The sequence below is a fragment of the Haliotis asinina genome, chromosome 15 (assembly GCF_037392515.1).
Source record: "Haliotis asinina isolate JCU_RB_2024 chromosome 15, JCU_Hal_asi_v2, whole genome shotgun sequence".
NCBI classification, from domain to species: domain Eukaryota; kingdom Metazoa; phylum Mollusca; class Gastropoda; order Lepetellida; family Haliotidae; genus Haliotis; species Haliotis asinina.
This window is the reverse complement of record NC_090294.1, coordinates 26011613-26038664: the sequence shown is the minus strand read 5'-3', so window position 1 is coordinate 26038664 and position 27052 is coordinate 26011613. Positions and strand designations below refer to the sequence as shown.

General features: G+C 40.4%; 1 protein-coding gene across 1 annotated transcript; it reads left to right on the top strand.

Annotated features, from left to right (window-relative positions):
* The first annotated feature begins 4812 nt into the window (after nucleotides 1–4812).
* Nucleotides 4813–26240, top strand: LOC137265690 (uncharacterized). The gene is made up of 4 exons (XM_067801120.1): nucleotides 4813–5143; nucleotides 17951–18129; nucleotides 18963–19040; nucleotides 24464–26240. The coding sequence occupies exons 1-4, from the start codon at nucleotides 5119–5121 to the stop codon at nucleotides 24740–24742; spliced, it is 561 nt and encodes a 186-aa protein (XP_067657221.1). The 5' UTR covers nucleotides 4813–5118; the 3' UTR covers nucleotides 24743–26240.
* The last annotated feature ends 812 nt before the right edge of the window (nucleotides 26241–27052 follow it).

Here is a 27052-nt window from a genome sequence, read left to right as displayed (position 1 = left end):
ACCGAAGACCCAGGTTCGATTCACCACATGGTTACAGTGCGTGAACCCTATTCTTGGTGTTCCCTCTGTGATATTGCTGAAATATAAAAAGCGGCGTAAAACTAAACTCGCTCACTATCGCAGATATGCCAGCAATCCATGATGATGGTTTCGAATCTCGGTTCGTTCGGTTATGTTTCTTGGTTTACTGGCACCATAACATTGCGTTGAGAGTGTCTGGCAGTGAGTTCCCTTTAGTGAGTTCCCAACTGAAACACTGAAGGACTTGTAACCAACGTTCATGAAGAATATGAGACGACGTGTGAAGGTCTGGGTTAGAAAGGTAACTAACGGGTTTGGGTGGTCAAGACAGTTCGTAAACAAGTTATCTCTTGCTAACATATCGTATCTCAGCTGCGTAGATCGATGTTCATGTTCTTGATTGGTTTGTCTGGTCCAGACTCGAACTGACTGTCTGACTGTCGCAGTATAGCTGGAATATTGCGTAAAACAACAAACAAACACACACCGCCCAACGACTGATACTCCGTGTAAAATTTAGATACCAGGTTAACAAAATCATTTCTTGAAGGGGGACAACTCTATTTTGCAATGTTGACGTTGACAAATTTTACGGATGCTTCATATAATAGCACATACGGTCGGAAATGCTTCCAATGTTCTAATATTAGTTATATGGATTGTTGATTAACGCTACATGCAGGAATATTCCAGCTACATGCTGTGGTCTGTAAATAGTTGTGTCCCCAGACATCGCAGATCAGCATCAGAAGCATCGATCAAGTTTGTAAGAGAAACCTGTGCTAACTGCTTTCTGTAAAGTCCAGTGAATGTGTGAGGATAGTTTTCACCAATATTCCAACAGTTTGACGGCGGGACCAAAGGAAATGGACTTCACACACTGTAACCATGTGAGGTATCGAACCCGGATCTTCAGCGTGACTAGCGAACTCTTCAACCTCTATCGACTCCACCACCCATGAGTAATTGTCCTTAGGCAGTAACTGTAATATGTATTGACGGTATGCTTTGAGATGACCAGGTAAACATCAACCTTGCCTTTGACGCAGCTTGTCCGTTATAGGATTACACGATGCCATTTAGAAAGTGGTCAAATGCAACATATGTCATATTTGGGATTTCACTTTCTTAGTAAAGTACAAATTCTAGTACTTTTTTTCGGTTGAGTCCCATCCGGGATTCGAACCCGCACCCTCAGAGTCAGGCACCTAATCGCCAGCACACAAAGTCAGCCGCCTAGCCCGCTCAGCCACCGCGACTTCCACAAAAATGAAAGTCGGACAACTGGTAGTCTAGACTGCGTACTTTGTGTACCCCTCTGATGAGTGTAAATTGGCACGGCTCCCACGGCCGAAAGCTATGATTACACGATGCCATTTAGAAAGTGGTCAAATGCAACATATGTCATATTTGGGATTTCACTTTCTTAGTAAAGTACAAATTCTAGTACTTTTTTCGGTTGAGTCCCATCCGGGATTCGAACCCGCACCCTCAGAGTCAGGCACCTAATCGCCAGCACACAAAGTCAGCCGCCTAGCCCGCTCAGCCACCGCGACTTCCACAAAAATGAAAGTCGGACAACTGGTAGTCTAGACTGCGTACTTTGTGTACCCCTCTGGTGCGGGTTCGAATCCCGGATGGGACTCAACCGAAAAAAGTACTAGAATTTGTACTTTACTAAGAAAGTGAAATCCCAAATATGACATATGTTGCATTTGACCACTTTCTAAATGGCATCGTGTAATCATAGCTTTCGGCCGTGGGAGCCGTGCCAATTTACACTCATCAGAGGGGTACACAAAGTACGCAGTCTAGACTACCAGTTGTCCGACTTTCATTTTTGTGGAAGTCGCGGTGGCTGAGCGGGCTAGGCGGCTGACTTTGTGTGCTGGCGATTAGGTGCCTGACTCTGAGGGTGCGGGTTCGAATCCCGGATGGGACTCAACCGAAAAAAGTACTAGAATTTGTACTTTACTAAGAAAGTGAAATCCCAAATATGACATATGTTGCATTTGACCACTTTCTAAATGGCATCGTGTAATCATAGCTTTCGGCCGTGGGAGCCGTGCCAATTTACACTCATCAGAGGGGTACACAAAGTACGCAGTCTAGACTACCAGTTGTCCGACTTTCATTTTTGTGGAAGTCGCGGTGGCTGAGCGGGCTAGGCGGCTGACTTTGTGTGCTGGCGATTAGGTGCCTGACTCTGAGGGTGCGGGTTCGAATCCCGGATGGGACTCAACCGAAAAAAGTACTAGAATTTGTACTTTACTAAGAAAGTGAAATCCCAAATATGACATATGTTGCATTTGACCACTTTCTAAATGGCATCGTGTAATCATAGCTTTCGGCCGTGGGAGCCGTGCCAATTTACACTCATCAGAGGGGTACACAAAGTACGCAGTCTAGACTACCAGTTGTCCGACTTTCATTTTTGTGGAAGTCGCGGTGGCTGAGCGGGCTAGGCGGCTGACTTTGTGTGCTGGCGATTAGGTGCCTGACTCTGAGGGTGCGGGTTCGAATCCCGGATGGGACTCAACCGAAAAAAGTACTAGAATTTGTACTTTACTAAGAAAGTGAAATCCCAAATATGACATATGTTGCATTTGACCACTTTCTAAATGGCATCGTGTAATCATAGCTTTCGGCCGTGGGAGCCGTGCCAATTTACACTCATCAGAGGGGTACACAAAGTACGCAGTCTAGACTACCAGTTGTCCGACTTTCATTTTTGTGGAAGTCGCGGTGGCTGAGCGGGCTAGGCGGCTGACTTTGTGTGCTGGCGATTAGGTGCCTGACTCTGAGGGTGCGGGTTCGAATCCCGGATGGGACTCAACCGAAAAAAGTACTAGAATTTGTACTTTACTAAGAAAGTGAAATCCCAAATATGACATATGTTGCATTTGACCACTTTCTAAATGGCATCGTGTAATCATAGCTTTCGGCCGTGGGAGCCGTGCCAATTTACACTCATCAGAGGGGTACACAAAGTACGCAGTCTAGACTACCAGTTGTCCGACTTTCATTTTTGTGGAAGTCGCGGTGGCTGAGCGGGCTAGGCGGCTGACTTTGTGTGCTGGCGATTAGGTGCCTGACTCTGAGGGTGCGGGTTCGAATCCCGGATGGGACTCAACCGAAAAAAGTACTAGAATTTGTACTTTACTAAGAAAGTGAAATCCCAAATATGACATATGTTGTCCGTTATAGGTTACAAAAACGGTCGGTGAAATAGCCCAGTGGTTGAAGCGTTCCCTTATCAAGCGGAAGACCCGTACAAGAAATGGATTTTGAACATTTTTGAGAATACACAGCAGATAACCATCGGAAGTTGTGATCACCCCTTTTGCCTTATAGGCTTGTGGTTTTTTCACACTGAATCTTATCCATAAAGTCAGCTATGAAAACTGGTTGTGATTCCAAAATTATAACAGCTATTTTATAATGAGGTATTTTACCGCCAAGCTAATGTGACGCATTATATATGGACGTATTGTCTGTTTGCCTGCAATTATAGTTTGTTAAGTAAGTGGAATACACTCCCCACTCACCACAAGAAATCAATCTATCCACTCGTGATGCTGTAAGAAAGGTTAACCTGTAACTATAAACACTACCAGCAACCTGTTTAGAACCCACAGGAACATCCACAACCATAAAAAACTGCCAGCAACCTTGTTAGAACATACAGGAACATCCACAACCATAAAGACTAGCAGCATCCTCGTTAGAACATACAGGAACATCCACAACCATGAACACTACCAGTAGCCTTGCTAGAACATACAGGAACATTCACAACCATAAACACTACCAGTAACCTCGTTAGAACATACAGGAACATCCACAACCATAAACACTACCAGTAACCTCGTTAGAACATACAGGAACATTCACAACCATGAACACTACCAGTAACTTCGTTAGAACATACAGGAACATTCACAACCATAAACACTACCAGTAACCTCGTTAGAACATACAGGAACATCCACAACCATAAACACTACCAGTAACCTCGTTAGAACATACAGGAACATCCACAACCATAAACACTACCAGTAACCTCGTTAGAACATACAGGAACATCCACAACCATAAACACTAGCAGCAACTTCATTACAATGTACAGGGACCTCCACAACCAACAGACGATGCCAAACTCATGATGTGACTTATTCCTGGTACCATCTCACCACTTGTTTATGCTGATATCATTTCTCATCTGGTTGAATTGTGAATGCGAGTATTAGGTTATATGAAACCAGTCATACAGCTGTATATATTTTCTGTACAATGCACTTAATGCACTTAATATATATTTCCTGTAGTGACATTTAACACTTATTTTGTGAAATTGCTGATCGAAAATGTCATCATATGTTACAGATAAATCGTTTTCATAATTTTTAAAATATGAAATATATTGTATGTGCAATATTAGTAAAATAAAAAGTCATATTTTCAAATGACTAACATATTTATATTTGCTGGTGCTGTATGCAATAAATAGACTTTGAAAAACTTCACTGTTTACCAACAAGTGCTGGCATACTTGCATTTCTATTACAGACTGTAGTTTTTATTGTCTGAAACCACTTGTTTATGCAGGCACCATATACCTGTGAAATAGGAAACAAGTAACCTATCGAAAGTCCATCACTGATCGAACGTACAGATGCAACTATTTCCCAGTTAACACCAGGAATAAACTGCATTTCATATTTCTTGACCAACTTGGATACGTTATTCATATACTCTCATATACGCTTACGGTTGACGCAGCATTGATTGAGAACCAGTCGAGATTTCTGGTATACCACAGGGGTAGGTAGGGGATAAAAATAGTAACAAAGGCAACAGCCATTCCCGAAAATCAACAAGCTAGTCTGCCTTTTTTCACGGGTGAGTGAAGAAGGGGCGCGCCGGTGTTATCCAACTGACTTCCTGTTTGTGACCTTTAACACGTTTCCACATCGCCGAGACTGAACAACACAGCGGGAACAGACAGTGCTCATTTAATCGTTGAAACACAGGGGAGCCCGGACGTCTTGTGATATACCCGGGATCGAGGTTTAACTGCTCCGATTTCTTCTAAAGATGACGTGTTGCCAAGGTCAACAATGTAAGTAAATGTGTAAATACATTGTTTATACGTTTGTGTCTTGGAGACTACACAATACGGAGCCTTGTTCTGTGAAGCCTGAGCGTTGCTTTCTGGATGAAGTGATGCACATCGTACCTACCTAATGTATAGCACAGTTCAGTAACGTTTGTGTTTGACTGCACAGAAACATATTTGTTGTGGATTAAAGTGCGCTTACTAATGGCGTTGGCCACCATAAGTAGCGCAAACAAAACGTCTAAATAAGTGAATAAAGGATTGCGGACCTGTAAGTCAGGTTGGCAGTACGTACTTACAACGCGAACAACTAGCAACAACAGGTAGACGCTTGTGACCTCATTACATACAAGCAGAAATGGATGGATCAATATTTCATTTACGGTCAGCCCTGGGATTTAGAAATGGTTGTGAATTGAGGTGACATAATGTTGACAACGCTTTCCCTGACAGGCTGTCAATTATCCAGCTATAGCTTCCGATCCAGAGTTTCATTCGATAGTACACGTTCCCACAGATATTATATACTCATGCCAATTAAGTTTGTCACCCCAAGCCATATAATTATTTATTTTTTAATAAAATTGAAGTGGGTACGACCATTTTGGCTTACATGCCACAGAAAATTTGTTCAAAATCAAATAGTGTTATGATGAGATAAAAATCGAATTTTTTCTGGCTATATAGTTAACCTATGACATGATAGTTCAGTCTCTAAAAGGTGCAGATTTTAATTTGTGTAAGTATATCCATAATACCTCAATCACTAATATTTGAATTGAATTCCATCTCCGTTTTACACGAGGGGTACCAAGAGGACGATACTGTCAGGCGACATGCTAATTTTCCCCTATTTCTTTACTCCTTTCCCAGAGAAAACAAACATTACCAACATTGCAAACAACAACTCAAAAAGTCATGTTTGATAAGTTCAACAGTGAGGCGACATCTCCATATTCCCACCATTTTATATCAGCAACTGTCAACATTCACAGTGAGAGCGAGTTTTTTTCTTCTAAATTACTTTTTTCTTAAACAAATGCCAATTAAGAATTTTCTTCAACATGTTATGTTTGAAACACAATGGTTTTATTACCAAATTTATGTCACATTTTATGAATGTCATGAACAATTCCGAAATGACGATAACGGGTCTTGTTAGTTCCTAGTAACGTACACTACAGCGCCTCCTGTTGACCGAGTATCGGAGAAACAAGATTGGTAGCTGTAAACACGCAGGAAACATCGGTGAATAGCTAACCTATCGTCAAGATAAACTTTGTCTGATTATGTCAAGAAATAATGGAGGAAATCGTCAAAAACCGTTAAAAACGGTGATAACTGGTCGCTAGCCAGTAGCATTTTCGGAAATTTTTAACATCCAGCCGTCTACTCATTGCTAACATGGCTCAATACGCTTAGAATATTCACGGGAAGAGTATCGTTGCAAGAAATAGCAAATTAAAAATAGATATAATGCAATCATTTGATAATTCATAAGGAAATCGTCAAACCTTTAGTGCAGCGTGACGCCATGACTGACGCAAAATCACGATGTCGGCATTTGTTGCTTCTCATGTCATTTACAGTTTAAACGATAAAAACATATAACAATACACAGATAGTGATAATAATTCGGATTACTTACATTTCACATTTATGTACAAAAGATCCCTGAATCAAGGAACGAGTCTTCAAAAAATCCTGTGTACCCTTGTCAGCGAACCCGCCATTTTGAAAGAAGTCGGGCATCGTTAGTGAAACGTTGTTGCACACGTTAGGCAATTTCTTTGAGGTGAAGGTCGGTTGAACAAGACTAAACACAATGACCATATCATTCCGATTGCACTTTCCGTATTGTGATATATATTTTGCGTATAATTCAAATATTTTCCCATGAAACAGATTTCAGTATCTACATGTAGCCATGTTCAGCATCATATCATGTGTGGATATAAGGTGTCCGTTTTTATTCTTTGAAAGCTTTTGATTGTTTGAATAATATTTACATGGGAAATTGACTCAGTAAGTGTACTAGAACACATTGTAAGCCTCTATACAAGTGTCAGAAGATCACACATAGCTAATACTGCAACATGTGCTTTAGTTCCTATGATGTACAATATTCAATACATTGGGACAGATATTACAGTTTCATAGGAACAGGTAAATAAACAGCGATTTAATTCAAGCTTATAAGTAAAGCTGATATTAATGAAAATGATTTGTATATTTTATGCAATGTATAGCCACACATATTTAAAGGAATTCTCTTGTTCATTGCATTGGTGTGTGTCGTTTTTTGTAGACAAAACAATCATGAAAATTGATTGACGTTTTATGATCCATTATCATTGTTGTCGATAATAAAGTCAATTCTAATTCGATTAAAACATTTTCATGGCAGAACGCAAACAATATTTACACAAAAAATGTTTAAAATGATATAAACTAAGTCATGTCTTAATTTGGACAAACCTTACGTCCATATTCTAATAGTTCATTACTAAAAAAGCAATCCCTTTCTACCTTTCATTGCATACATATGAAGAGAAATAATTAGATAATCATCAGAAGAAAAGTTTGTATCCTAAATGAATATTCAATGAATATTCAAATGTTATGAAATTTGCATTTACGCTAAATTGATGCCAGACAGGTGCGCGTGTTGCTGACAATCAGATACTTAGTAAAACCGTCTAATTGTTGATGTATACAGGACACTATTTCCGCGGTAAAATCATTGCTAATATGGGAATCTAAGAACTAAATTATGTATTGAATAGGGCCATCCAAATCCCTATTACCTGCTTTCCGATTAAGTACATTGGCATCTTTTCTTATAAATTTTGAAACTACCATATCCTCTCACACTGTGGAGCTTTGTATAAGAATAGTTTGGTTCAATGTGAACAAAATATAACGAAAATATACTGTGTGTATTCCCAGCAAATTCTCTCCATGTGATCTGAGTCAGGTTGACCTAATGTAAAGCATAGCGGAGTTGTGCCCCTTGTCTTTATACGTGCATGACCTCCCTGTAGCCGTTTGACGTCATAGAAGAAAATCGATTTTTGACATTTATTCCGGGTCATTTTTGATTTTGTTAATATGACGTTATGCATTAGCACTTAAATCCATTTCATATACACTTACGTCGGTCAGATATCAAGCTGTATTTTCTTCGCTCACACTTTCCGTAAAGATGACAAATTAAAAAAAATCGTACCTGAATGATTTTATAGGTACAGGATAAAAAAACCCTCTCAAACCCCTGAGGTAGTCGCAGTTATATTTATACCAACGGATGGGAAACTAAATATTCTACATTTCTGTGTAATTTTGCAGCCATACGCAGATCCAGGACCACGCGAGCACAATTCTCGCACAATGTTCACTTTTCAAATCTTATGAAAATGTGCGCCTGAAAAAAAACCAACTAAAGTTGCTGACAGCAGGATCACCGGCCAGGCGTGAACGTCCAATGAACAAACGGTGTCTCCTTTGATACCCACGGAACAGTACATACGATAAAAATATTATGGGTGCAAAGAGTACATAAACTACTAATCAGACATTTAGACTAGTGTAACAGTACACTGTTTCATGGTACTGTTTGCTCATGAAGTGGTGAGTTGTAAAACGTTGAAGAAATCATTGTCATGAGTTCAAGAAATGATGACAAAACCGAACTGGTACATATATTATTCAATTTAGATATAAATTCGTAAAATTCAGTTACTGTCTTAGTTGAGTTTTCTTTTTGCTCGATACACAGACAATATGCTATGACAAAATCGGCTAAGTCATAGTCGCTGCTTTCCCCGCCGATTTGATATATTATATTTATATAGCGCACATATCCACGAACTAATGCATGCTCAAGGCGCTGGCATTTTCCCCTCGATCACTGGATGTCAAAAGCACATAGTATTTCAGTCTCAACTCCCTGGGGGGTATACAACTCTTGCAGCCACTTGGCGCACCAAGTTTATTGAGGCTGTCTCATCCTAACGAGGTACCCATTCACAAGTGGGTGGACTGGGACATATAGTCACAATACTTTGTCCAGGTTCACTGCACGTTGCTGTACCCGCAACTAGGTGTTTGCACGTATTCATGTGGCTACCATCTGGTCATATACCAACGGATTCGTGGGTTCTTTTAAGTGCACAGGGTTGTGCACTGTACATTACGGGGTGTGACAACACTGATAGCGTCTACACACAATGTTGACTCCAAGGTTTTTACACCGGTCACAGTTGGGCAGGATCCCGACACCTCAACCTCGCTGGATCACTAGACCGGCGCCTTAGCCAGCTCGCCCACCGCGCCACCGATTTGTTTGTGGCACAAAACCCCTGGGCAGTTGACCATGACATCATAGATGGAAATAGCCTTCAGGCAAGGTCCTATCTCCACCAGAGCCTTTTAAGTTTGCGAGGGGCGGTTTGGGACCTAATTTTCTACCCAAGTACCCCACCCGGGCCCCTATTACCCTTCAAGTTAATTTAATTTGATTCTAAAGAACTGACTGTAATTATGTCTAAATCTTCAAAGACAATACAACTTTTTAATCATGAAAGGATAACATATTTCATTGTTTAACCTATTAGGCACATGGTTATAACGGGTCCAGGTTTCGAAACGGGTACCCGGGTCCAACTCATTGCCCACTCGATCCGGGTAGCCGAGTGACCCATCCAAGCCCATATGGAATTGTGTGAAGAGTCGACTGTGTCTGACCAGCAAGTAAAATTGTTAAAGGAATGCCCATATGTCTGGTCATATAATAGCGGTGCGACCTTGTGCACATAAAGCTCATCATTTGCTTGATTAACGGTGTCAGTACCAACGTCGAAACGTCGCACCGAAGACGTTGACTATCCAGAGGACTTGGTTCTCCTTCACATAAAGGAGTTCACAAAGGTCTCGTAAGTCTACGATCTCGTAGCTTTTCTCGTAGTTATTCGTATCTCTCGTGCTGTGACTATATCTATGATACACGCGTACGTAAGTATCTAACTACTTCCCAACCTACTATACTTACCTCCCTGTCTACGTATACCTACCTACGGGGCGTTAGGTAGGCTAGCGGTTAAAGTGTTTGCTCGTCACACCGAAGACCCGGGTTCGATTCCCCACATGGGTACAATGTGTGAAGCACATTTCTCTTGTCCCTCGTCGTAATATTGATGGATTATTGCTAGTACTGACTCTTAGTCCAGTTCGAACCACACGAAGCTCTAAAAAGGTAGCCTTGTTCATACGTCACCTCTCACCCATTTGCGTAAAAATGAACTCGACCGGTGCTGTTTAGCTCAATAAACCATGTTCACGGACCTACCTGATTACGAAATGCATACCTGTGTAATTTTGAAATAGCCTATTTAGGTTGCGCAATGTTCTTATATGGTTGGTGAGTAATGTGAGTTGCATCATGATCAATACTGTGTTTATATTAACGGCAAGTAACGATGTAGTCATTGATGACCTTGACAGATCCTTTCATGTCAATCTCATGTACCATTGGGATTGAGTTCTGGCGCACCTGGAACAGAGGCTTTTGTTGTGTGTTACGACCTCCTGATTACAACGCTGTGTAATTAATGCCGCATTTCGCAATTTCCCTGCTTATATTGATGTGGGGGTGCGTGTTTGTGTAGATCCAGTTTGACTTTCCACAAATCATATCGATACTTCCTAAGATGGGGCGAAACAATTGTGGACCTACATGTGAGCATTACAATGATGTTTCAAACTAATACTTTCTACTAATTTCGACTATTTCTGTCAGGTTGACTACATTTTGATCCCCTGTTCTGGGCGTTCTCAGGGCAGAAAATTATACTCTTTCACCATTGATGCCGATAAACTGTTTAGATGTAAGCTAATATGTCATGTATTTGTGTTTGTCACTGACCGAAGCTTATAGACTTTTTTGTTTGTTCGTTGACTGCACTGCAGTTTTCATCTCGAATTTCAATTCACTGGGGTAGCCTAGTGGTTACAACGTTCACTCGCCATGCCAAAGATACGGGTTTGATTCCCGACATGGGTCAATGCGCGAAGCCCCTTTCTGATGTTCCTCAGCGTAATGCTGGAATATTGATAAAAACTGCCTAAAACTAAACGCATTCACTCATCTCGAATTCTTTATGTATATTTATTTATTTCAGTAATACTGCCTCAGGCCCACGTGCGTATTACGTGCAAGTATTTACAATTGGTAAATTCCTATCTTTTAAGGATATGAAGATCGTAGACTGACAGCGTCCTTTGCAAAATTTGCCAGCCTTTTGTAACAGAAGGACGCGAGGACATACAAAACATTCTCGCTGCAAATTGTGCTCCGCTGTGAATGACTGAAGTGTTTAGGTTCCTTATTGATATCTTTGCAAATACAATGTAGATCTGTTTGATATCCGTGTTTCTGCAGAACTGTTTAGGTTTCTTCTTGATATCCTTTTAAATATATATATCTGTTTGATACCTGCGTGTGAACTGAACTGTTTTGGTTCCTTTTTGAGATATTTGTAAATATATATGTTTGATAGCTGTTTCTTTAGGCTAGAGGTTAAAGCGTTCACTCTTCACGTCGACAACCTGGTTTACGTGTGAAGCCAGTCCACTGTCGTGATATTGCATCAGTATTGATAAACAAAAACAAAAAGAAAATAAATGTCGCTCCACACATGAAAGGTAACTTCTGAGAATATTAATCCACGTTAGGGCTGCGCTAGAAAAGCGGTTTACCTGTATTTACCGGTTGAGATATGAAATCGATGCGTATTGCGATACCCTGATCGAAAACCGGTGTTTGATATGCATTCGGAAAACTTCGTAACACTCGGAAATCTTCGAATATTTCCGTTTTTGCACACCGGAAATCACGTTAGGCTCAGTTTGGAGTTGCGTTCTTAATTTTTGTTCAAGTGTTTCGCAATGTTTTCGATCGGAATGTTATAAATATTTACTCATTAATGACCAATGATCTGTTATAAGTCCGGACCAGATCAAACTGCTGCATAAAATCCCGGGGCTTTTCTAAGAGTATAGGAACTAGTAACCACTGTGTTGATGTTAAATGGTTTTTTCCTTGTTTCCTTCATAATAAAATGATTGCTTGAAAAGTTTTTATCAACGCTTAATCAAGTATGGTGATTTATTGTGGTTTTTTTGCTTCGTGATTCTTTATAATTCAAGCATTAACACGAAGTTTTCTTTACGTGAAAAAAAAAATTCTTGCAGTATATTGCAATAGGTATGTTTTCGAATCGCAGTATATCGCAATATGAAAATTCCCTACAATATCCACTCCTGAATCCACTTTATCAATAACGATTAGTTTCGATTATCATATATACACATGCAAAAAAGTTAAGTGCCACTATTTTCATATTGTCTTGATTTCACCACTGAAGATCAGAAATACAAACTATAAATGTTTATGACTCAGTTAAAAGAAAACGTTCTGCAAGTCCATTTCCCTACCATCTGAATCTTGAAAATCAAGTTTCACAGACTTGGTTTCACCGGTCTGTTGTGAGATTCTCCTTTCACTTTAGAATTAGAAAATCAGTCAGGATAAAGTTAACTACCGCTGAGAGATGGCAGGTGATAGGCATGAAAAATGCTGACATGTCATGCAGGGCCATTGCAAGGCAAATGGGTCGTCATCATAGCTGCCAAACATAATCAAACCAGTGATGTCAATGACAGGCATAGATCTCGTCATGATAGTTACCATGGAGTATCCAAAGTAGCAGATCACTGAAATAGTGGATGGCGCTTGACTTTTGTGCATGTGTATAGTAACCTTGATACTCTATTCCAATATGTATTTTGCTGTACCATATATTAATGATTCCAGTTCTGACGATGCATCAGTTCCAAAGCATCACATGCTTTTTTCTCTGAACTGATACCAGCCTAGATTGTCTTGATTACAGTGAGTGAGTGTACGCCGATCTGATGCCGTTGAATAGCGGAAATGGGCTGCTCACATGTGGGGAACAGAACCTACGTTCACTATGTACACATTTTCTGTACCAAATTTCACTGATGTATTGAAACTATTTTATGCACTGAATCTTTCGACCACTCACCTTAGACATAAGTAGCCATTTCCATGACAGCTGAAAGCTTGTCACTATGTGTTTCACTGATTTTGAAAATCCAGTTGAGAGGCAGACGCCATTTTGTTGAAATGTTACCTAGTGACTGGCGATATTCAAAACAAAACAGAGGGATATTTTGTTCGTTCAACATGGCTGTGGGATAAATGCATTGTATGCTTCATCCTCATCCCCCAGGTAACGCTGAATAAATCCCCGGTTGAGGTTGGGTTAAACTATCGTTTATTCTCGGAAATACAACAGAGTTTGTTGTAAAACTGTTTCTTTTTTTCAAATGTCTTTTGCTAAAAATCGTAGAACCCTGAATCGTGGAACCCAGAGAAAACGCAAAAATGCAAAAACCAAAAACCTTTAGCTAAGCAAACTTATGTTAGGCTTACTATAGTCCGTTTGACTCAAAATCCGACCGATGAATTGCAATCTAATTTGAAAACAAATAAGCATGAAATACTCAATGAAACACTGATCATAATCACCACATCATACCAACTCTGTGAGAGTTTCGTCCCTCAAAATATAAAAGTTGTTGAGCATATTTTGATTCAGATATTGACACAGTTCACTATCTGTTACGAGGGAGGAGGGCAGGGAAAGGAACAGCCAGGTGTGCGAGAAAGGATGGAGAGTGCACATCACAGGTTAATGAATAAATAGCTTTGTCGGCACTTAAGCACGTGCTTCTCGGACACCTGGCTGCCCTTTCTCTGCACTCCTCTCTCGTAACAAACAGTGAACTGTGTCAGTACTTTACTAAAATTTTGTTAAACGTCATTCCATTTTCAAGAGAAATAAAATTGTGAAAAACGATCAGATGTTTTGATTATGATCAGCGTTTCCTTGAGTATTTTATGTTTATTAGTGTTAGACTGCCCTTCATCAGCCCACTTTAGGGTCAAACGTATTATGGTGGCGGTATTTCTATTTCTGTGTGAGAGTAAAGATTTTATTAAAGGTCACATGCAACGTAAAACACAACTTTGCAGATTTTGGTACCTTTCGGTATGCAATTACCGAAACAAATCATAAAAAATGCCAATCCAACCTATAAAGTTGAAAAAAGCGCGATAAAAAAAAGCCCGCGAAATCGAAGTTCAAACGTTTCACTAAATTCCCCCCAGCGCTGGGGGGAAAACTGGTTTCAACAACTGTGCTGCGCTGCGTCCATAACACATGTGCAGTGAATAGGTTCGCAGAGCTTGAAACAGTATGCATGCCCAGCGTCTGAGGTCGTGAGCAGTAGTCTAATCTTGGTTGTGTACACAAACAAGTAAATAATCTACTCGTTACGTAAAACAACTTGTTGATGTGTGGTAAGCAGTCTCTGTCACAGAGAAAGCTCAGTGTCTGGTTTATTCACACCTATATGTCTGTCTGCCTGTCTGCTAAAGACAACATGCAATACACAGCTTCAGTCATCGACCACGTGCAATTTGAACTTAAGACCCATCAGACTATACGACATAAAGAAAATAAGTTGATTTATGACTTCTGCACCCGAGTCCCGTGTCTGCCACATTATGTAATTAGGCACGTGTGATACACATGACATGTTTTATGTCTGTGGGTTGCAAACAAACTACATTCATTTTTTTCGGATGACTGGATCTAACGGAAACTGGTGCAAACTCTTGTCAGTTTCAAGGCCTGCTTTGTACTTGGACGAATGACAGATTCCAGCCAAGCAGTAGTTTACCATCTCTACTGACATGATTTTTGATTGGATCGAGCGCAAATTCAGAGTTTGTATTTTCCAAACCCAACATCTCTATATACATTCTTCATGGATAACGACTTCTTTTCGTGTATATGATTTTGTTTGACAACAGTATATGAAACCATACTGAAAAGACGCATCAAGTACACAAAAAGAAGTTGTTATCCATAAAGAATCTTACTTTCTTGTGACTCGCTATACTTCTAAAATGCCCATCAAACAGATCATCTTTCTGTACACACAATGAACCCTCAGCATATCAGCAAATGAAACAGCCAATCGGAAGCCGTCGTTACACTTGAGTGCATATCCACCCGCTATGGCTGGGTTCGGTCTCCCGAGGGCTTCGTTTCGGGGGAAGTAAGCCCAAGTACAAAATATTGCACTTTTGAATCGCGATTGTACGCTTATAATTGTGTTTATTTGTTTTTTTTTAAAGCAGCAATGTATATTATATGTCATGAATAAGTGATGAATGTGTTTGAATTATGTTTGATTTTTTGGTTGCATGTGACCTTTAAGCGTGTTTGTTATCGAACGCTGCACCGAAGCAACATTCCAGATTTAAAGATCTGTAAATGTTTGGGTGTGGTCAAGACCATATCAGCCATGCAAATGAAATACGGTGGCATGCGTCAACAGTCAGTGAGCCTGACAAACTCATCTCGTTACTCGCCTCTTGCTTGATGGTTATTTCTGGTTGCAGTAAGCTCTATTCCAGCTACATGGCGGCGGGCTGTAAATAATCGAGTCTGTACCAAACAATCCCGTGACCAACAGCAAGAGCATCGATGTACGTCACTGAGATTCGATGACAAATCAGCAAGTCTTACCACCCGATACCGTTAGTCGCTTCCTACGGCAAGCATGGATTTGGTGACCTCCTGAATCTTTCTGTCGGATGAGTCTTACTGTGTTAAGTCTGTCATAAATATCGAAACTCGGTCAAACAGGACCGTGCGTAGGACGAAAACACTTTAAGCGAGCCTTGAGTGAATAAACAAAAATTACGACATCCAAACCGGTATTGGCTAATATCTCGTTTGACTGAACACTAGTCTGAGCGCTTTCACAAAGTATGTTGCAATCGTTGAACAAAAGGCGTAACACGTAAACATGTGCTTTTTTATGTACTCTTTGTGCATCCGGAGAGATATATCGTGTTACAGGACTGTCCCTCATTGAACATTCCTCCACAACTCAAAAGATTTAGAATCTTTCAAGCATGACCGTAGCCAGCAGAGGGCGAAATGTTACACCCCGATCATCGTGTACGTCTCTGGCGGAGATATGATTGGGCGCTCAGGTGCTCTTTTTCACGTGAGTCACGTGATATGTGAACATGGTTCAGGGATTTCAGGTTAAGGTTTCAGACTACGTTGACAGTGTTAGGAAAATACTCTAGGTTTGTAAAACGCATTGCCCCAAGAATCTTGCGTGTGCATGCACCGGAGGTGTGTGCCCGAGCCAGGGAGCCAGTTATCTCGGTTCCCCCAGTAATATCGTTAAAATTAGATGTCATTTCCTTGCATCACCGAGCATGCTTTCATCATTCGCAAGTCAAATTAGCTGAGAGAAACCTTTTTTTATTTTGTTGTTTCCTTTGGGAAAATATTTTTTTCTGTTACTTTTACCCAGAACACAAAATGCTTTCCGTGGAAAACTCTCGTGGAAAAAAATATCGTGCGTGAAACACGCAGGTTTTTACGTTAACTCGACCCCCAAGTCAGATGATGAATATGTTAAACGTAAACATCATAACCATATCTAGAAGAAAAGCTAGGTAAATAAATGCGACAAAACATGATTATTCATACTTACTGGCAGCTCTTCATATATCTCCACCGCCCCAAGCCACCCTTTGCGTGCTCTTCATATATCTCCATCGCCGTAACCCACCCTATGCGTGCTCTTCATATGTCTCCACCGCCCCAAGCCACCCTTTGCGTGCTCTTCATATATCTCCACCGCCCCAAGCCACCCTTCGCGTGCTCTTCATATATCTCCACCGCCCCAAGCCACCCTTTGCGTGCTCTTCATATATCTCCACCGCCCCAAGCCACCCTTTGCGTGCTCTTCATATATCTCCACCGCCCCAAGCCACCCTTCACGTGCTCTTCATATATCTCCACCGCCCCAAGCCACCCTTTGCGTGCTCTTCATATATCTCCACCGCCCCAAGCCACCCTTTGCGTGCTCTTCATATATCTCCACCGCCCCAAGCCACCCTTCGCGTGCTCTTCATATATCTCCACCGCCCCAAGCCACCCTTTGCGTGCTCTTCATATATCTCCACCGCCCCAAGCCACCCTTCACGTGCTCTTCATATAGGTGAATGTTATCCCATTAAGAGAGGTTGGCAAAATGGTACACATTGGTGGGAGGTATCGTTAAACCACATTTTCTGATCATTTCAATTATTCTTTCATATTTTTCGAAATTTCGATTTTTTCCCCCTTACATCGATTTTAAACTTGTAATTTCAATCATTCGCTTTGTCGTCCGACATTGACCTTTTGAAGTAGTCCAGATGTGGTTTAAGTGAGATTTGAGTGATGACGTTTGGTTTCGAAACTTTCATGCGCATGCACAAGGCAGTTTGCTGTAAAGGGTTGTCTCCCCTGTCGACATGCCCTCCCACCAATCATTATGAACCTTGGTTACTTACAACTCCGTTTTTAATTTTAGCTATATGTACCTGCAACTTATAACCCGTGATGATCTGCTTTAGATACAGTCTTCAGCAACCCATGCTTTTTGTACGAGGAGACCTACGGGGTCGGGTGGTCAGACTCGCTGACTTTTTTGACATTTCATCGTATCCCAATTGCGCATCGATGCTCAAGCTGTTGATCTCCGGTTTGCTTGGTCAAGACTCGCTTATTTACAGACCGGCGCCATATGCATGTAGCTAGAATACTGGAATATTGAAAACCCCAAACATTGTTTCCTCCCTAGGTGGCAAGGCGACCATTGAGGAGGCCAGAGCTCGTATGCCGTCATTCCACGTATTGTCAGTTGTCATGATCGTTGTCGGAATAGTATGCGTCTCCTTTGGCATCCCAACTGTGATCTTCGCTGCACCAAATCCATCCAACCCATTCACCTCCGGATCTGGAATTTTCACTGGAGTACCGGTACGAATCTTCAGTTCATCTTATCAATGTTTAAACCCATGGAGATCCTGGTTAGCACTGGTCCTCAGCAACATGTTTGTCTTGAGATCTGGTTCGATGACAGCTGTGAAAATCGATGCCCAAGGCGTCTCTAACTGGATTATCTGGTAGAGCCTCGATTATCTATTGTATAGCTGGAATATTGCTGTATACGGGAAACAACAACAGGCTATTATTTGGACATGAGAGAAGAATTCAGGTCTTGTCTTTTTCTTTAAAATTTTCTGCATTCGAAATTCTAAATGCACTGCATGTATGATCACAGCTATCATGGATAGTTGTACAGTGGAAGCTGTCAAAAGCAGCATTGTCCAATCCGGCAAGTTGTCAACACTGGCACAAAATCTCAGTCCCATTGGTGGCTTGTAAATTTATCATCAGGTCTTCAACCCGGCACATTGTCTAATCCGGATTTTCCTCAGTCCCGATGAATGCCAGTTTAGACAGGTTCCACTGCATGTGTTTGTGCCCACTAATGTGAGCTTATTGAGGTGATTTTGGCAAATGTGTTAGATATATGGGGGCTCACTCACTCATCCAGTGACCCAGACACTCACTCACTGTCTCATTCACTGTCTCACTCACTGTCTTACTCACCCACTGTCTCACTCACTCACTGTCTCACTCACACTCACCCACCCAGATAGCCAGCCACTCACTAACCCTGAGACCCTCTCATCGACCCACTGAAAACTACCTCATCCCACAGGAATTAGACGTGGCTGTTTCAAGCATCAAGTTTGTTATTGTCTATAGTCTAGTTTTGCTTGATCTGCTATTGAGTTTTTGTGTAGACTGTCTTGGTCGGCATCTTTGGGATTTTGTTGCTGAAGGAGATACAGTCGGAGAGACCATCAAAAGCAAGGTGTCTGGTAAGTATTACTAAGTAATACGCGCTATATTGGGGATTGCCTGTGGTAAGTATTACTAAGTAATACGAGTTATATTGGGGATTGTGTTTGGTAAAGTATTATTACGTAATACGTTTTATATTGGGGATTATCCGTGGTAAGTATTCATAAGTAATACGTGTAATATTGGGGATTATCTCTGGTAAGTATTATAACAGTTGCAAAAATGTGCATATTCTTACCTAAAAATTATTCAGATATTTCTCACCAAAGTCAATGTTATATTTCATACATTTTGTTAAAGTATTCACGTTGTAGCAGGCTTGTTATCGGTAACTTGCGTAACTGACAGCTGTCTATGCTACTGGCATCACCCCATGCCGTTAAAAGCCTGATGGAGTATACACTCCAGTGTTTGTACTGACCGATCCGACCACAACTTAATGGTCAAATATTCACGCCTGTACACGCTGTCAAATTAGACAGATGTAGATGTGGAGGCTTAACCACGTACATTACTGGTTATTACTCAACCTTTCCGACAACACACGGCCAAAGCAATTAGAATCTCGAAAGCTATCTGCCAAAATTGAGTAATATCTCGATGCCATAACTTTTCAAAAGATAGACAAAGCGTCGTCTCCATTTTAGGGAAACTGGTTATACCGTACAAGCAGAGGGTTCAGCTATATAAGCACCAGGGTCTGAAACATACATCAGTCTGACCCTGGAACCCTTCTGTTTGTATCAAGGTAAGCCATAGTTACTTTATACTTTGCTCTTTTCATATTTTTGCTTAAAATGCGCCTTACTTGAATAATGAACCTAGTTCTGCACTTCATCAAAGTCATGTTCTAATCTTGTACCTTGGCCGCGTGGTTATGATTAATGTAATTTGGTATCATTACTACGGTACTTCTGTATGCCGTCACTTTGTAGTTCTGTATGCCGACCCTTTGTAAGATCTGTATGCTGTCACTTTGTAAGACTAACATAGTTATAACTTAAACACACAATTCGGCTGTATGTCAGATATGGTTTACAAGTTAGGCTTCTATTATTTTTTAAAACTATCGCAATATGTGTCCTGGAAGTTTTTTCGTTAACAATGTATACACGTGCGTTCTGTAATTTAGAATATGTGCAGGTTGCACGCTGTGAGAATGTGTTTTAAGTCGCCACTTGGGCACTGATTGTAATATTCATATGTGTAGAATTCGTCTTTTCAAATATAATGGAAAATGTTGAATAACATGAAGCACTAGTTCTGCCCATACTTTCCGGCGTCAATTCACTGTTCAGTTTCATGTACAATTCCTGCCTGACAGACAGAGTTATTAGTTCACTTAGTTGAGATGTTTTACCATCGCATATTGTCGAAACCAAAAACCATGTCAGCGCAAGTATATGTTTTATATTGTGACTAGTTGCTTTCGTAGATATTGTAATTTTAGGTAACTAAGTTAACGTTGTGACTGCATATATGTTCAGAAGAAATACTTGAACGTTAAATTATTCTGACCAAATGCGTACAGCATTAGCAAAGCCTAAGTGAATATATATTTTCCATTTGATATACGCTATTGTCCTTCACTATCGTGAGTTATTAACTCGGAAAATCTCCGGTAAATAGCAATCATTTGGAAGCTACGAAATTTAGTCTATTTGTGTTGTAGATCAGTTCGTAAAGAACCAGGGTTTTTCAGAATTCCAAACTTACAGATATATTCTTCATACCTTTCTATATTTATCCTGTTAACAGTTTAGTCGTTATAATATTTTAGTGAGTTGTTTACATTGTCAGTTTAAAGCACTTCTGTGGATTTAATGAATAAAGGCTAACGCTGTAGAATCTGTGCAGCAACGCAACGGTCACGGTTCATTAGCATGCCGCCACACTGGTCTGCACAGCTAGTACGCGGATAGATTGTTTACTTGTGACGTAACGTACCGTAGTCAGTCTCAGTGCGCTCTAATTATCAGTCACATAGGCCTTCATTTATATAGCTGTTTGTCAGTCAATATTCTGAACTAGTCCAGAGATATTTATTTGTCAAATATATCACGGCTCATCTATAACTGTTATGTTAAATTTACCGTACAGCGGATTATAACAGTACACGTTCAACACTGTACGGGCGTACCGTATTCAAGGGAAAGGACGCCCCTGTATTGAAAAATGGTCGCTGTTCAAGAATGGCACAATGTTTATGAGTAAAATGTACATGATAAATGATTGCAGATTATGTTATGTCAGATATTGTTAGTACAGACATGCAGTTGTTAATTATAACTTTAAATGTGTTTGTATTACACCGTCGTAACGGTAATGAACATTGTATTGAGTTTAACTTAAATTGATAATGATTTATTATATAAAGTAAGGTTTAGATGTTATTCTACTCTTCTCATGTGCATCGGTGACATTTTATATCATTGTGGTTGAATGATTTTGTATGACATTGAATCCATGTATTGAATAAACAGTCTGACCCTGGAACCCTTCTGTTTGTATCAAGGTGTGGAGATCCCCCCGGCTAATTCCCCAATTCTAGGTACGAAGTAGCTTGGTGACAAACCAAGCCCCGACTTCAGTATCACTAGGTAATGCGAGTCATATTGGGGATAATCGATGGTAAATCTCACTAAGTAATGCGTGTTATATTGGGGGATTGTCTGTGGTAAGTATTACCAAGTAATACGTGTTATATTGGGCATTATCTCTCGTAAGTGTTCAATAATTTTAATATCAAGGAACCAGCAATATACTGAACAACAAAAGAAACGCAAGTTTCGAAAAAATGAAATCTCATAAAAGTAAGCGTTAGTGTTTATGTCTTCTATTTAAATACTTGACAAAAACTAGAGTGTTTTCTTTTCAGTGTGGTATATAATTGTCTATGTAATCTGTTTCACGTAAATAAACAGCCTTACTAAAAACCCCCTTTGAATAGATCTGACTCACTTTATGTACAATTTGATCAAGGAACTCCAGATAAAATACAGATTCTAGAACTTTTGTTGGGTTGTGTACCATCTGGGATTCGAACCCATACCCTCAGAGTCAGGCACCTCTACTCTTATAATGAATCCACCTAACCAGGGCTGTAGTGATCTTGATTGGCTGTTGTTGAAAGAACATTTAGTGGAGTAGGAAGATAAGTATATCCAAAATGGATTCCATTATTATTTAGATGTAAAGCATTGGCTAATGAACGTTCCGTTTTTAGTGGCTCTTATTTCTATAAATGGTCTAACATGTCAAACTACAAGCAATATTTTTCAAGTTCATACTGCCAAGAGATACGTTAGCTTGGCCGCCGTGTGCAAAGGCAATACTTTCACATGATTTTTAACATTTTTTTTTATCTCACTTTTGATCTGGTGGAAGTTATTTTTCTTCTTAAAACCAGATAATATATTTTCTAGTGTTGATTCAGTCTTTCGCCCAATATCCCAGCCAGTTCTGTCCACACTCGCAAAACTACACCCAAGCAGTTGATGCCATACAGTCTCTCATGCGTGTTTACAAAGTGGGCATATAGTGATTCTCTCATTCCAGTCTTATGTAAATAAGTATTAGTTGTTAAAATATTCTGAGTAATACTGTATTGGAAATATTTCAAATTTACACTCTGTATACATCTGTTGGGCATTAAATGTATCTATCCCAATCATTCTGGGGAAATCGTCTTCCTAATACTTTTTCCGATTAAGACATCATTTAATATAAATAAATAAGGTCATTTTTATACCTTTGTATATCTCTTTTCTTCTTTCAAACAGAAGGGTTCAGTTTCAGATCATAGGGGTGACGTTCGTTTATCCTTGCGTAATCTGTGGTCAACAGACCACGAAGTGTTGTTCTAAGAATGTAGGCGAATAGAGATGTAGGCGAATAGAGATGTAGGCGAATAGAGAACAACCCCCAAATCAATCGCCTAGCCCGCTGAGACACCGCAACTTCCACAGAAAAGAAAGTCAGATATCTGATAAGTGTAAATTGGCACGGCTCCCAAGACCAAAAGCTATGATTACTAGCTCCAATTAGAGAATGGTCAAATACAATGCGTGCAATATTTGGGATGACATATTGTTCTGGTGTTCAGGAATTCTAATGATAAGGTAAACAAAAACATACTTTAAATTGTCCTTTAAAATCTACTTCACTAAATCCCTATTAACACTCCCCTCTGAATAACGCAATAACCCAAGATTCGCTTTAGTTACAACTAAATTAAAGAATTGCATCCGGCGTAATACAGGAACAGAGCTGTTTTTACGTCACTAATTGGGAAACTAAATTAGTTGATGAACATTTGAACCTGTTTATATTTAGCTTCAGCTTTGAGGGTATAGCGTTGTTATGGAACACACGGACTCGAAGCATGTCATTCGTCAATCTTAAACTGAAGTGATATGGCATTGATGACATCGTATTGTCATTATATTAATTTGAAACCCAAACGACTTGGCACCTAGCCAACCGTCACTGTTGCCTGGTAACGACGGTGTCCGGTGACAAGTCGGCTGAAAATATTTGTCACGATCAATGACGACATGGTTTGTTGAGCGGCTGTGACAGTCTAAGCCTTGTTTACATGCACTCCTTTTACCCTATGGGTATTTTACCCTACGGGGTAATTTTACCCACACGGGCAAAGGGTAAAATTGTGTCTGTGTTTACATTACAACTATGGGTGGGGGTGATGATATACTTCCTGTCACTTCTCTCTAACTAGGTATACGTATTGACATTTGCCTAAAGCTAGAACATGGAAGAGATTCATCCTCAATTTGATTTTATGCTTAGGTTCGTCACTACTTAGAGAATACCTTGTGCGGGATATGATATGGTTAGGCGGTCGACTCTGTGTGCTGGCGATCAGGTGCCTGTCTCTGAGGGTGTGGATTCGAATCCCATAAAAATGTACAAGAATCTGTACTTTACTACGAAAGTAGTATTCCCAAATATAACATATATGTGTTGAAAACATAGCATTACATATGTATGTAATGAATAGCGTAATGTCCTGAATGAAGAAGGAAATGTACAGAAGTATTGTGTATGAAAATATCAGAGTAAGTGAGTTAAAATTTACCGTTAAAATATCAGAAGCCTCAATGAGACCATTTTACCAGCCTGCATGAAAGTACAAGGTGGACTCACCACGCTACTAATTTTGCGAGCATGTGAAGTCCTTCTTGTGGTACGTACACACACACACGCACACACAGACACAGACAGACAGACAGACACGCACACACACACACACACATACACACACTTCGTCTCTGAGAAAATACGTGCCCTTGATTTAAATCTTCGGAGTAGATTTCGTAACTTACACTTGATGTGGAATATTTTTTTTCAACAATCGTTTGAGATAATATATTTGGGGATGAGGCTTTCGATTTTACTGATTACAGTTTATTTTATTCAGGTGGTGGCAGTGAGGGCGTTTTTGCAAATACAGCTAACGGTCGGACTTCTGCACCTCGGTTATTCGATCTGGTCATGTGTCGTCTGCTTCAGCGGTGATGGCGGCAAGACATGCGGTGGCGAACACCGCTCTGCTCTCAGTCTGCTCGGTGTGTTCAGTTCCATCGTTGGGTTGGTCATTGTTGTGATGAACTTCCTGGCCTACGTGTTTGGCTGGAAGATAATGGGTGCCGCCTGCGCTCTGGGTGATAGGGCTGAAGTAGAGATGGTTCGTGCCTAAACTTGTGACGTTTATACCTGGAAGACACTGACATCACACCTGGGTGTCGCTGTACATAATTCTCTCGCAAGAGTAACTGTAGCTCCCATGCCTGTGCACAGACTTACGTTAGCCCTAGCACCAAGGTTGTTGTATACAACGGCACCCAGGATCACACAAGGACAGCACCAGACCTCTACATGACCGCACCAGACCTCTACAAGACTGTACCAGATATATACAAGACCATACCAGATCTATATAAGCCATTACCAGATTTATGCAAGACCATACAAGGTCTCTCTACAAGACCCTACCGGATCAATAAATGAACTTACTGAAGAAGATGCAGTCAAACACGTTTGTATCGAGATTGAAAGGACTTATCTGATATTTCGAGTTACCCAGGTTCAGCGTAATGGTGAAATCACGACTAAGTAAGGGTAAGCCTGGAACAAACTTACACTTTGAGACAAAAGTAAGTTTCTTAGAGACAAAATCTAGTTTGACACAAACGTGAAACCATAAAAAAATAAGGGTTACCCAGGGACAAACTTATATTTCGAGACAACAGTGGTTCGACTGAACGGTGTTTGACTAGTTCCTTATCTTCACCATCGTTACTGAACATAAGCAAACAAATGTTATAACCTTCCTGTGAGTTCACACAGTGGGAGACTTTCTTTATTGCCTGTTTTCCGGCGGTCTGCAACGGTATAATTACAGGTTTGGAGTTTGGGGTCTCCTTTCACGAAGCAAAATTAACTAAGGTTAACCTTAACTCGAGTTTTTTTAACACTGCACGGAGGCTTCCGTAGTGCTTTGTGAAAAGACACCCCGGTTCATAGGGATTTGTGATTACATTATTTGGGGGGACAGGTAAATTTCAAGCGACATGTAAAGACAATCATATGTAAAGCACATCGTGAATCTGACGAGCTATCTACTGTATACAGTGATATACTTTGCACAATCTACAAATCGTTTATATATTCAGATTTTCTGTCGACAGTTCAGGAATATTGTCCAGTGTCCGGCTAAACCGGTTTCAGTGCGCAGTGGGATTATACTTTGATTCTCGTTGAACCGATTACAAGGCTTGTTCGTTGATTCGGTAAACCATGCACTTGCAGGCGCATTTGGACAAATCCCTTGTTCAGGACAAATCGTACGCGTGTGATGGGCAAACAACTCGTGTAAACATTATCTGATATTTGATAAAGGTAAATGGCATTTGTAAAAGAACTGAACTTTGAACACCTACTTGGGTTCTCGACAAAATTTTAAACCTTCATGCCTGCGTCAGGGCCAATTGTCCGAAAACATTTAACGTTATCTCGTAAAACAGTATGTGTAGAAAAATCCGTGCTGGTACAATGTACAACGCCATTTTTTAAGTGTTAATTATTGCAAAATGCTTCTGAATACTGTGTTGATATTCCTGAGATCTGGTAATTACTTCTGATCAACTTGTTCACAACTAGCATATTTTTGTAATAAAAGACCAATTTTCGTATTACAGGATAGCTTTTGTCATTTTTCATAGAACGTAGCCATGATGTCACGCCGTTGATAAGTACTCATGATTCAATGACTGACCTTGGAGCGACGTCGACTTTGTGGATCGGATGGTCAGTTTCAGCGATCTGACCACGTATGTAAAGTGGTGTGTGTGGAAGTATGAGCGATGGGGAGGGGGTAAGGTGTTGGTGTGAGAGCAACCGTATAGCTCTATATATACAGATACATGGGTTATGTTTTATACAGCAAGGGATTCTATTTATGTGGGTTAGTAGTATATGCTCACAGAAGTTCAGTTATGGCCTTGAGGTCAAGTGGTCAGTCAAGCATGAAGTTTTAGGGCCTAAAGTCTTGTTTTCCGAAATATTTTTTATGGCTACTGAATTAGTTACGACAAACTTGAGGGCAAAGAATGAACTACTGAAATTTTGGAGGTAGGTATTTTGTGTTCTTAACCATTGCAGGTCAACCTTAAGGGTTTCAACTCCTTACTGGCCTTTCATGTGCTTTTTGTTTGTTTACCACCACACTGAACACTATGAAAGATAAATAGTGGCAGTCTGGTTGAGGCCAGATATTCCAGTGATCAACAGCACGAGCATCGATCTACACATTTGGCATACAATGACACGTGTCAACCAGGTCTGCGAGCCTGACCAATTGATCCCGATAACCGCCTCTTACTTCAAATATGGGTTGCTGAGGACCAGTTCTAACCCGGATGTGCACAGTTCCCATGTGATCGGCCAGCGAAACTGATTTTATTATACACTGGGGTCATCTGGATACGAGTACAAACCGATACGTGTA

Excerpts from the sequence above, each read along its gene's own strand:
- LOC137265690 (XM_067801120.1), top strand. The coding sequence starts at position 5,119 with ATGACGTGTTGCCAAGGTCAACAAT. Across the intron at positions 5,144-17,950 it reads GTGTTGCCAAGGTCAACAAT|GTGGCAAGGCGACCATTGAG; the intron begins GTAAGTAAATGT and ends TTTCCTCCCTAG. Across the intron at positions 18,130-18,962 it reads GAATTTTCACTGGAGTACCG|ACTGTCTTGGTCGGCATCTT; the intron begins GTACGAATCTTC and ends GTTTTTGTGTAG.